Source organism: Sorex araneus, chromosome 1 (genome assembly GCF_027595985.1).
Source record: "Sorex araneus isolate mSorAra2 chromosome 1, mSorAra2.pri, whole genome shotgun sequence".
Classification (NCBI taxonomy): Eukaryota; Metazoa; Chordata; class Mammalia; order Eulipotyphla; family Soricidae; genus Sorex; species Sorex araneus.
The window spans coordinates 154,875,825-154,889,390 of NC_073302.1; the positions used below are offsets into that span (position 1 = coordinate 154,875,825).

Below are 13,566 nucleotides of genomic sequence, written 5' to 3' on the forward strand. Positions count from 1 at the left end.
AATGTCAAGACGCTGGACCCCAAATAAGTCTTTTTCCTATGGCAATAGGAAACTTCTCAGAAAGAGAGTAATCTTTTAGAAATATTTCTTAAAATAATCAAATAGCTTTAATCAATGGGTACAATAACTGAAACTTCATTAAGAAATTTAAGACATAGTTTAATGAAAATCACTGTGAACTTCAACCACTTGAAGAAGTCACTTTTCCTTTTCCTAGTGGTTCATACAATAAACAAAAACAAAAATTAAAATACGAAAGGATTCTCTCTATTTATATTCTCCAGGTTAAGAAATGGTAAACTTTAATTCTCACTCTCCTTTTTTTTTTGGCATGGGGGGGCACAGGGAACACATGAGCTGGGCCACTTCATGTGATACAGGGGAACCAAAGGCAGTGTTGGGGAGGGAGCAGGGGTCAGCAAAGCAATCACAATCCTTGTGCTACTTCTCTGGCTGAACCAGGGGTAACCCTTGAGTACTGCTAAGTGTGGATCAAAAACAAATACAAAATACAAAGGATGAGATAAATATAAGACATTAGGTTAAAAAGCCAAAATATGGTCTATTTACATACGTATGAAAATTTTTTTCTACCAATTTTGCTTCACTGAAATAATGCTCTCCACGAAACAAATAATTATTATTCTATTGTTACTGAATAAGAATCCTTACTCTGACAAAATAAATCCTGACATTAGCAGATCCACAGTTCAGTTTCTACCATACACCACCTCTAAAAGACCAGGCATTTAGAATTCAAAATGCCTACACAGGACACAAAATGGAAAAAAGAACTCTGTCCTCCAATTCAGCATAGAAACAGAAACACAAAAATAAACATTTAATATTGCTCCAAAAAGACCATATCACAGGGAATCAAAGGCATATAGTAATGACATGATTTGGAATACATGAACTACATTTCTATCAAGACCATAAATCATACATTATGCCTTGTAACAATGAATTATAACTGCCAGGAACTATTTTAAAAGACAGCATAGAAGGTGAGAATATAGGACACATATATACCATAATACCTGAATTATACTAAGTATGATTTTGCACTATATATGCCCTCTGGTGATCAGTCAAATAAATGGTGCCTCTGTTTAAAATATCTGAATAACCAATTTACTTAATATTAATTACAAGATTGAAATTAAGTAAGAATCATGATACAGGGGGCCTGTGTGACAGTATAAGAGGTAGGGCGCCTGTCTTGCATATGGCTGACTCGGTTTTAATCTCTGGCACCCCATATGATACCCATAGTACCATCAGGAATAATCCCTGAAGGCAGAGCCAGGAGGAAGCTTTTGATCACTGTCAATGCCCTCTCCTCCCACAAACACCCACAAGGTGACTCATGACCCAGATTGGAGGAAAATGTCCAGTAAACGGAAAAGGCTGCAATCCCCTGGAACCTTAATGTTTTTAAAGCTGGCCATGAATTCTGGGGAAGAGATTCCCAAACAGTACACAGAGGATCCCACACATACTCCCAGCAACAGTTGGCCAAATGGGCAAGACATTACAACACTAGACTCAACTGAGATTAGGTCCAGTGACCACATTCAATAGTGCTGGGTGCGGGAGGGAGTTGTGATTTTTCTGTGGGAACAGTTTTTTTGTAAAACAGAAGTTGGAGGATTCTTGGAAATGCTCAGATTTACTAACAGCAAATCTGAATTCAGTAACAGAACAGAAAACTCAATCAATTTCCTTTATAATCAAGTCTATTTGAAACCACAGTAAAATCTCTAACTTTTTACTTAGGGGCATAGAAAAATTACAAAATAAGCAGAGGAAGGGAAAAAAATTGACCAAAAAACTCAATGAATAAAAATAGAAAAACAATAGAGACAAATCAATAAGAACACAGTATTTTCAGAGGGTGGGGGAATTGAAAAAACTAGTTAAGATTGACAAAGATAAAGTATAAATTATAGCTATCTGTAACAATTGAAAGAACAAAAAAAACCCTGAACAATGCTTTATTTGTCCATGATGCTCACAGATTAAGTAACTTAGAAGTAATCCGTTTCCTCTAAGCTACAAAGTACCAAAACTCAACTGAGTTTTCCCTCATCACTAAATAAATTGAAGCCTATAATTTAAAAATTCCTGAATAAAAACTCTCCAAGTCTAGATGGTTCCACAAGGCAATTAATTTGAAATATTTTAAGAATTAACAATTTTACAAATCCCTCCCCAATTTATTTTCTATTTTTTATTGATGCCAGGTATTAATGTAATACCCAAACTAAAGATAAAGACTTTTAAAAAGACTTAGATGAAAGGGTTGGCATGATAGCACAGAGGGTAGAGCATTTGCCGTGCATGTGGCCAACTTGGGTTTGAAGTCTGGAGTCCCATATGGTCCCATGAGCCCATCAGGAATGATCCCTGAGCACAGAGCCAGGAAGCCAGCTCTGAGCACTATCAGGTGCGCCTCCCTCACTAGAAAAAAGACACAGATGCATAAACTATGTGTCAAAAGCTTAAACAATTAGCAAATCAAATTCACTATGTTTCCAAAGAATCAGACATCAAATTTAAGTCATCAAACAGTAATAAACCAGTTCTAAATTCTTGCTTAATATTAGAGACTAAAATTGAAAATGCCTGACTTTATCATATGACAAATCTGACACATACCCATTCATGACAAGAACGTTCAACAAACTAGGAATAGAGAAAGTCAGATCTCCTTAACTTGAAAAACCCTTTACAAAATACCTTTACAGCTAATACTACAGTCAATGGTGAAAAATTAAATGGGTTCTCTATGAAAGCAAGTCAAGAATTTTCAATCTTTACCTAATATTCAACGAAGTAATGTAAGTCTGAAGTTAGGGTAATTAGGCAAGAAAAAGTATTAAGACATTAAAAACTAAAAAAATACAAGTATTTGTATTTGCAAATGATGACAATCAGAAAGGACTAGCAGGAAAAAAAACCCCACAAAAACAAAAACCTGAGTTCTCAAATCCGTAGTTACACAAAAACTGATAGTGTTTCTCTATAAACAAATACTGTGTGTGAAAATGGAAATTAGAAACACTACCATTTACAATGAGGTCAAAGAAAATGAAACACAAGAGGTAATGCTAATAGCATGTGCAGGATCTATATGTTGAAAATTACAAGTGACTGATAAAGAGGAACTAAATAAACTGAACGGACTGGCGTAGCTCATTGATTAGAAGACTCAACAAAGTCAAGATGGTAATTCTCCCCAACTGATCTATGGGTTTAATCAGAATCTCAGCAAGGTGTTTCATAGATAAAGACAAGCTAATTTTAAACCTATTAAAAGACAAAGAAACTAGAATAGCTAAAATAATTTTGAAAAAGAAAACTGAAAGGATTTACTCTTCCCAATATTAAGGTTTATTATGTAGCTACAGCATAAACCTATGATTTTTGTTGTCACGTTTAATGCCATACTTAAAGTGTGCGTTAGACTAGACAGATGGTCCAGGCATTAAGGTACTTGTCTTGCACTCAGCTGACCTCAATTTGATGCCCAGCAACACATATGGTCCCCCAGTACCACTAGGAGTGGCTCCTGAATGCTCACCACAATGCTGGGTGTGACCCACGTTCCCTCCACCCTCAAATTATAGCACCTGGAACAGTATTTGGCAAGTAAAAAGCATCCCATAAATTTCTGTTGAGTTAATAAATGAATGACCATTAAAACACTACTCAAAATTATAGAATCTTATGAGACTATCTAGAGAAGGATTGTAGACAGAAGCCTGAAGAACTTTAAATGCCTCTCTATATACATACAGGGTGACAGAGAGGGAGGGAGGAGGTGGGAGAAGAAGCTATTTATCTAGTTTCAGCAAAGGATACTAAGGAATAATGGCAGTGAAATAAAGAGAACTTAGCAGAGGCTGTTCTATCAAAACTGCCAATATAAAGAAGTGAGCAGTTACTGTGAAGACAAGGACAAAGCGAAAACAATGTCAATGTTACTGGTGTTTGCAATAAGGTCCAGGGCATACAGTCCTCTCAGACAAAAAGAAGGGTACAGATGCAGGCAGGCTGTTAAAAGATTTTATGGTGGTTGGGCCAGAGCAATAGCACAGTGGGTAAGAGCGCTTCCACACAGCTCATCAGAGTTCATTCCCCAACACGTTTGGTCCCCCAGTTCCCTTCAGGAGTGATCCCTGAGCACAGAGTCAGGAATTAATTCTGACCAAAAAAAAAAACGGTGTGGCCACCCCTGCCCTCTAGAATAAAGCTCAAGTGTAAGAGGTCCAGTCAAGAGGTGTGTGAGCTCAGTGGTCACATTCTAGAGCTAGAACATCTGTGTTCAAATTCCACTTATAAAGCCTGGCAATTGTGTGGGCTTGAGAGATATTTCACGTGTGCTTCCTTCTCTTTAAAGTGGAAGTTTGTTGTTCAGTGTTGGGAATCAGATATGGGGACTCATACACGTAGAGAATATGCTTTAACACTGAGCTATAACTCTGGCTCCTGGGGGTTTTAACAGTAAATAAGTAAAACAATCACCTCAAAAGTCTGTTAATATGTCAACTGAAAGTATTCTATAAATGTCTGCTGTTATTACTGAAGCCACAAATTTACCTGTTTTTTAATGGCATAATTTTCACCATCTTCTGCTTTCATCTTTTCTATCTTTTCTTCTTGTTGTTTGGCTTCTTTTTCATACATCACTTTTTCTTTGACCAAGCTGTAAATAAATATTCAGAAAATTAACTTTTTCTCTAGAAACTTGAACATAAGAAACAACATAAATATAAAATACTGAAGTATTTACATTAGATGAGGAAGGGGAAACAGTATGAGAATACTTTAATCATATATTTTAAGATTACGTCTTGTTAATGAGCAAATGTGATCCCAAAGCATTAAATTCTTAAACTTTCAATTAGGAAACAAACAATTATGCTAATTACATTTACAATGTAAAAACAGCATCAAGCACTGAAGCTAAAGGTCAGTGGGTGGGGCAAGTGCTTTATACACTATTGACCCGGGTTCAATCTCCAGGATCACATAAGGACCCCAAAGGTCTGTCGGTAGTGATACAAGAGCCTAAAACCAGGAGTAAGTCCTAAGCACAGCAGGATATGCCCAAAAAACCAAAATAAATAAACCTGTAACCCAACCAGGAATAACTTTGTAATTTCACACAATGACTGTGCAATCACGAAGCAGCTGGGGAAAGCCCTGGCGGCTCTCCCTCTCACTGCCTGGGTTTGATGGACTCGGGCCACTCCCCCACTGGCGGCCCATGCCATGGGCGGATGGAGGAAGAAACGAGGGCCAAGCTGGTTGAAGATCAGTTGCTGTTTACTCCATTCTCCCCATGCGCTACCTGTTCCAGTCTCAGCTCCACATTCTAGTCTCACACTTCCCCTCATTCCCATCTCCTCCTGTCTCTCACGCTCATCTCTCCTCACTCCCTCTCGCAGGCTGGTCTCTCATCTCTCCACGTGCCCACTCCTGCATTCTTCCCCTATGTTCTTCTCCCTCTGTCCTCCTTGCTAGTCTCTCCACGCTCCATCTCGCTGCCCTGGTCTCTCTCCAGTCTCTCCCCAACACACCCTGTCCAGTAGCATAATCAACACATCAAAAGTCCTTCTTCCGCTCAAGGGCAAAATACCACTTAGGGTTGTTTCTGCTCTCTTTAGTCGAATAACTTAATTAACATCTTAATTCTACTTCTTAATGTTAGTTATTACATATGGACACAGTAAGAGATACATTGAGCTTGCAGGGTGTCTCTCCTAGGGACATCTCGCCACAGACTCAGACTATAGTGCTCAGGCCGAATTAACCAGTCCTAACCCTAGCAAGGTCCAAATTTAGTTATTAATTTTTGGATCATGAGAGAATTTGTCCATGACCAGGCTCTTTACTTATAGTTAAGTATTATGGTGCTTTGGCCACACCCATTTCGATGCCAGGGTAGCTCACAAGTTTGCCCTGGGTCCATCCAGTCCCTTGTTGGGACCCTGCTTTTGCGGTGCTAGGATGTAAGGGCAACTGACGCTTAAGTCTAGAGAACAGATGCCCATACATGAATATCATTCAGAGTCAATTAACTCCCAAGTTACAAAAGCATAGCATTAGCTGTCTTCCTGTGTCCATACAGAAAGGACACTGTTCTGAATTAACTACATAAAGGACTTAAAGAGAAGAGAAAGCAATATTTACAAGGTAACAGAGCACAAAGAAAGAGGTTACAAATAAACACAGAGGAATGGTAGCACTGCAGTGGGAGTAACCCAATAAACCTAAGCTCTCTGTGGCAAGGCAGAAAGGACAATGTTAGCCTAATGATTAATAAAAATAAAATTGAAATAGCATCAAAATTGTATGCACTAAGGTGTGTGTGTGTGTGTGTGTGTGTGTGTGTGTGTGTGTGTGTTTGAGCACTTAAAACACTGTAGTCTTGGGGCTGGAGTGATAGCACAGTGGGTAGGGCGTTTGCCTTGCACGCGGCCGACCCGGGTTTGAATCCCAGCATCCCATATGGTCCCCTGAGCACCGCCAGGGGTAATTCCTGAGTGCATGAGCCAGGAATGACCCCTGTGCATTGCCGGGTGTGACCCAAAAAGCAAAAAAAAAAAAAAAAAAAAAAAAAACACACTGTAGTCTTGTAAAGCTTAGTTTTTGGTGTGGGGGGAAATCAAACCAAATCCAAAATAAAGATGAGATGATCTTAGCAAAATTGTGTGACAATTTTTTTCTGTATTTTTGTGTGGCTTTATCAAAATAATAAAAAAAATGGAGGACTGCAGAGATGATTCAATAGGTTGACTACATGCATTGTAAGTGACAAGCCTAAAAGGTTCGATCCCTGGCACTTTATGGCCTGTTCACTGGGGCTGGTGTGATCCAAAAACCAAAGAGAATAATACTGATTGGAGAGTCTTAAAATGAACAATTTATACTGATTAATCTGATAATAAAAATCAATCCTTATATCTCAATCTCCTTATTTCATACTAGTCAGTTTAGGAAAAATGGAATGTTCCAAAAGAAAAAGTTTCACATTCCATATATATTAAAAGCAGTTTTCTCTGTCTGCCTTACTGACTTACTTCTAAACTTCTGTTGCTAATAAAAATACTCCAAGACACATCTGGATCAGAATGATGAAAACCCCAGACAGAAAAAATTCTGAAAGCAGCAAAATCAAAGAAAAAAACTGCCTATAAAGAAGCATCCTTAAGATTTACTGCGACTTATCTGATGAAAGACTCAGGGCCCGAAGACAGTGGTGGGATATAGTGAAAAAATTCAATGAAATAAACGCCTCACCAAAAATACTTTACCTAGCTAGACTCTCATTCATAGAGGAAGGAACAACACACAGTTTCACAGACAAACAACAACTCAGGAACTTCATATCTCAAAACCATAGCTACAAGAACAACTAAACAGGCTACTTTAATACAAGACAAGCCCCTCAAAATACACCAAACTTTGGTAGAGAGATGGGACAAAACCCCCTAGCAATAACCTCTCTCAACGTCAGTGGGCAAGACGCATCAATTAAAAGACACAGAGTAGCAGGATGGATCAAAAAACTGAACCCAACATTTTGCTGCTTGCAAGAAACACATCTCAACAACTGGGTCAGAACAAATACAGATTCAAAGTCAAAGGCTCGAAAACAATTCTACAGGTAAACAACTGCCTCAAAAAAGCTGGGGTAGCCATTCTGGTATCAGACCACATTGATTTCAGACTGCAGAAGGTCACAAGAGACAGTGAAGGTCATTTCTTATTGATCAAGGGATCTTGTACATCAGGAAGAACTTAACACTCCTAAATATATATGCACCTAATGAGGGACCAGCAAAATACTTAAAACAACTACTCATAGACTTGAAGAAAGACATTGATAGCAATACAATACTAGTGGGAGATTTTAACACCACTTTATCACCTCTTGATAGATCAACTAGACTAAAGCATAGCAAGGACATGCTTTATCTGAGGGAAGAAATAGAAGTAAGGGGCTTAGTAGTTATAAACAGGGCACTTCAGCCTCAAAAAGCTGAATACACATTCTTCTCAAATGTGCATAGGACATTCTCCAAGATAGACCACATGCTGGGCCACAAAACATACCTCCAAAAAATTAAAAAGATAGAGATTGTATCAACAATCTCAGCCCATGATGTGCTGAAAATAGAAGTGAATCATACACACAAACAGAAAATCAAATCAAATCCCTGGAAATTATTAACAGTTTACTACTGAAAAGAGCGCCTTAGAAAGGAAATCAAAGAGAAAATCAAAAGATTCCTGGAAACAAACGAGAAAGAAAACACAAGCTACCAGAACTTATGGGACACAACAAAAGCTGTGTTAAGAGGAAAGCTTATAGATCTACAACCATTCCTCAGGAGGAAGAGCCAGCCCACATAAGTAACCTAATCTCACAGCTTAAGTGTTTGGAGGATGACCAACAACAGCAGCCCAACCCAGACAGGAGGAAGGAAATAATAAAACTCAGATGTAAAAGATACAAAAGCACTGGGTTCATAAGTGGTGGAGAATGGACACTGGTGAAGGGATGGGCTCTCGAACATTGCATGAAGGTAAAACAAGCACGAAAATGTGTGAATCTGTAACTGTAACCTTCACTGTGAATCACTAAAAAAATCAATAAATTATATATAAAAAAGGGTGGAATAAAAAAAAATACAAAAGCACGCACACGTGGAAGGGGTGATGTAATGTGTTGTTCTCGGGCTCTCAGGGCGGCGCTCTCTTCCCTCCCCCAACCCATGCTCTCTCGAAGCTGCATATGGACCAGATAGGGATGGCTCCTCCTTTGTGCTCTGCTTCTGTGTATGCTGCTGTGCTCCTTCTGTCTGTCTATCTCTGACTCTGCAGTCTCTCCTCTGGCCTCTTTCAATCTCTCTCTGTCTCTGTCGTCACTCCTTGGGTCTCTTCCGATCTCTCTTCTTCTGATCTCTCTCTCCAGAGCCCTTCTGCTTCAGTCTCTGGAGCCCCACTTGTTCTCACTTCTGACTCTGATTCTCACTTGCTTTGTGCTCTTTTTTTCCCGTTTCTGGCTCCAATGATTCTCTTTTGCTCTATGCTCTGCTTCTGTGTCTTCTCTCTGCTTCTGTCTCTTCTCTCCACTTCTGTGCTCTTCTTCTGTGTCTTCCTGTGTCTTCTCTTACAGTCTAAGTTTATACAGCAATCACACAGGGTGGTGACACAAAAGTGGGTTGAATATTAAGGAATCAACAAAGAGGGGTAAGACCACTCCTCCAGGAGATTAACAAAATCTCATTTAAAGAGATTACTCCAGATTACTAGGAGATCTGCTTAAGGGCGGGATCACATCCAGGGTGTGTCACTTTCTTCTTTCCTCAGCTAGTAATCCACTTAAATAGTTGTGCAAATCTACTTCTAATATATCTAGCAATGTCATTCTGCATGAGCACAGTAGGAGATATATCAAACTTAAAGTTTCGTTCTTCCTGAGGACACTCACTATATATATATTTCAGACCACAGTCCTCAGGCCAGGTTAGTCTTCCTAACCCCAACAGAGTCCTAGTCTCGTCCTTACTTTTGGATCATGACAGCATTTGTCTATGACCATGCTCTCAATTTATAGTTGAGTATTGTGGCGCTTTGGCCTGGCCCATTTCGATGCCAGGGTAGCTCACAGCTTGCCCTGGATTCATTCTGTCCCTCGTCAGGATCCTGCTTTTGGGGTGTTAGGAACTAAAGGCAACTGAGTGAGAAAGCAGATGCCCAGGAGTAAATATTATTGGAGTCAAACAACTCCCAAGTTACAAAGCATAATATTAACTGTCTTCCTATGTCCATACAGAAAGGACATTGCTTTAAGGTAAACTAAGTTCCCTGTGGCAAGGCTGAAAAGACATACCCAATGTTATCCTACACTCAGAGATGAAATTAAAAGATGGAAGCCCAAACAACAATCTGAAAGATTAATGAAACCAAGTGCTGGCTCTTTGAAAAAATAAACAAGATCCATAAACCTCTAGCAAGACTCACAAAGAAAGGGAGAGAGAAAACCTTAATAAACAGAATCAGAACAAAAGGGGGAGATCACAACAGAAACTATAGAAGTTCAAAGGATCCTCAGAGATAACTGAGAATCTTTACGCCACAAAACATGAAGACCTTGAGGAAATAGATAAAGTCCTGGATTCCTATAGCCTCCCAAAGCTGAACCAAAAAGACCTGGAATATTTGAACAGACCTATCACCATCAAGGAAATTGAAATGGTAATAAAAAGTCTCCCCCAAAACAAGAGTCCTGGCCCAGATGGATTCACTAGTGAATTCTTCCAAATCTTTAAAGGGGACTTACTCCCAGTCCTTTTCAAGCTTTTCCAGGAAATTGAGGAATCAGAAACACTTGCAAAGAGTTTCTATGAAGCAAATATCATCCTGAAACCAAAAGCAGACAGAGAAAAAGAAAGAGAATTATAGGCCGATATCCCTCATGAACACAGACACAAAGATCCTCAACAAAATTCTAGCAAACAGAATCCAACGACTCATCAAAAAGACCATATACCATGACCAAGTAGGATTCATTCCAGGGATGCAAGGATAGGTTAACATTTGCAAGTCAAACAACATAATCCATTACATCAATAAAAGATAAAAACCATATGATCATACCAATAGATGCAGAGAAAGCATTTGACAAGATTCAGTACCAGTTTATGATGAAATGAGCATTAAAGGAATATAGTCAAAGCCATCTATCACAAACCCAAGGCAAGCATCATTCTCAATGTAGAAAAATTAAACGTCTTCCCTCTAAGATTTGGGAAAAGACAAGGTTGCCTGCTCTCACCACTCCTATTCAATATAGTACTGAAAGTTCTGGCCACAGCAGTTAAGCAAGAAAAAGATAGCAAGGGCATACAGATAGAAAAGGAAGAGGTCAAGCTATTACCATTAGTGGACAATATGATATATATTCAGAAAATCAAAAAGACTCTACAAAAGCTCCTAGAAACAATAGGTTTGTATAGTAAAGTGCAGCCTACAAAATCAACACCCAAAAGTCCATGACTTTCCTATATACAAATAATGAAAAAGAAAGATGTAATAAAAAAAAAATAAGGGGCTGGAGAGATAGCACAGCGGGTAGGGCGTTTGCCTTGCACGCGGCCGACCCGGGTTCAAATCCCAGCATCCCATATGGTCCCCTGAGCACGGCCAGGGGTAATTCCTGAGTGCAGAGCCAGGAGTAACCCCTGTGCATCGCCAGGTGTGACCCAAAAAAAAATAAAAAATAAAAAAAAAATAAATAAAACCCATTCACAAGACCTCAGAAAATCAAAAACCTTGGAATCAGCTTAACTAAAGAGGTGAAGTACCTATACAAAGAAAATTACAAAACACCACTTAATAAGAGAGGACACTATCAAAAAGGCACATAAAAAAATGCTCTACATCACAAATCATCAGAGAGACGCAACTCTAAACTACACTAGGAAATGGAGACATCCCTGCTCATGGATAGGGAGGATTAACAGCACCAAAATGGCAATACTCCCCAAAACAATATACAGATTTAATGTGATCCCTATCAGGATACCGATGACATTCTTCAAAGAAATAGACAAAACACTCCTGAAATTCATATGGAACAATAAACCCCACAGATAGCTAAAGCAATCCCTGGGAAAAGAAAGCAGTAGTAATTAAAACAGCATAGTATTGGACTAAAAACAGATCCTCAGGCCAATGGAACAAAATTGAATATGCTGTCACAGACTCTCAAATATATGATCACATAATCTTTGATAAAGGAGCAAGAAATGTGAAATGGAATAAGGAAAGCCTCTTCAACAAGTGGTGCTGAGAAAAACTGAACTGTCCTGCAAAAAAATGAACTCTAGAAGAATTGTACACTAGAAGAATTGTACAACAAAAGAACCTCCAACCCTATCAAAAAAATGGGGAGAAGAAATGAACAGAACCTTTCTCAAGAAAAGAAATACAAATGGCCAAATGACACATGAAAAAATGCTCTACATAGCTAACCCTCAGGGAGGTGCAACTCAAAACAGCAATGAGATACCATCGCATACCACAGAGACTGGCACACATCAAAAAGAACAAGAACAACCAGTGCTGGCGTGGATGTGGGGAGAAAGGGACACTCATTTGTTGTTGGTGGGAATGCCGGCTGGTCCAGCCTTTCTGGAAAACAATATGGGCATTCCTTCAAAAACTAGAAATTGAGCTTCTGTATGACCCCACAATACCACTTTTGGGAATATATTCCGACGGTGCAAAAATGCACAGTAGAAATGGCATCTGCACCTGTATGTTCACTGCAGCACTGTTCACAGTAGCCAGAATCTGGAAACAACCCAAGTGCCTGAGAACAGACAACTGGTTAAAGAAACTTTGGGACATCTACACAATGGAATACTGTGCAGCTGTTAGGAAAGATGAAGTCATGAAATTTGCTTATAAGTGGATGGTCATGGAGAGTATCATGCTAAGTGAAATGAGTCAGAAAGAGAGGGACAGACACAGAAGGACTGCACTCATTTGTGGAATATAAATTAACATAATATGAGACTGACACTCAAAGACAGTAGAGCAGGGCCAGGAATATTGCTCCATGGTTGATAGTCCACCTCATCAGCTGGGGGAGAAGGCATCTGGAATAGAGAGGGGATCGCTAGTCAATGATGCTTGGAGGGATCATTTGGGATGGGAGATGTGTGCTGAAAGTAGATACAGGACCAAACGTGATAGCCTCTCTGTGTCTGTATTGCAAATCTTAATGCCCCAAAGCAGAGAGAATATGGGGGAAATTGTCCGCCAGAGAGGCATTGGGAGGGTTGGAAAGGTGGGGGGTAATACTGGGGACATTGGTAGTGGAGAATGTGCACTGGTGGAGAGATGGGTGTTCGATCATTGTATGACTGAAACTCAAACATGAAAGCTTTGTAACTGTATCTCATAGTGATTTAACAAAAATAAATAAAAAACTTCTTGTTGAGAGAGAACTTTAAAAAGAAATCATTCAGAGCAGGACTGGGCTATTTACAATAAAGATTTAAAAAAAAAAAAAAAAAAGCAGATGGGAGGTATGGTGCCGCCAGCAAGTCAACCTGTACCTGCGGGGCGAGTGCATCAGCAGCCTGATGGTACCTTCAGACTTCTTGACTGGTGAAGGGCTGGGTGATCGATCATTGTGAGACTGAAACTCAAACAGGAAAGCTTTGAGACTATATCTCACAGTGATTAAAAAATAAAAAATAAAATTAAAAAACGCAGAGGTGGAGGCGAGGAAGAGAGGGTATGAAGACCCGGTGTTAGAAATCAGACTAGGATCCAGTCATCTCTCAGTCGAAAGATTTAAATGTATTTCAACGAGGCACATGAAAAAGTGCTCTGCATCACTAATCATCAGAGAGATGCAGATCAAAACAACCATGAGATACCACCTCACACCACAGAGACTGGCACACATCCAAAAGAACAAAAGCAACCGCTGTTGGAGAGGATGTGGGGAGAAAGGGACCCTTCTACACTGCT

At 39.4% G+C, this 13,566-nt stretch overlaps 1 protein-coding gene across 1 annotated transcript in view; it reads right to left on the reverse strand.

Moving 5' to 3' along the window:
* TBCA (tubulin folding cofactor A) overlaps positions 1-13,566 on the reverse strand; it is a 63,159-nt gene that overhangs the window by 3,896 nt on the left and 45,697 nt on the right. The window contains exon 2 of the mRNA XM_055126529.1: positions 4,606-4,711. Within this exon, the coding sequence (XP_054982504.1) occupies positions 4,606-4,711 (106 nt within the window). The remainder of the gene's footprint in view (positions 1-4,605; positions 4,712-13,566) is intronic.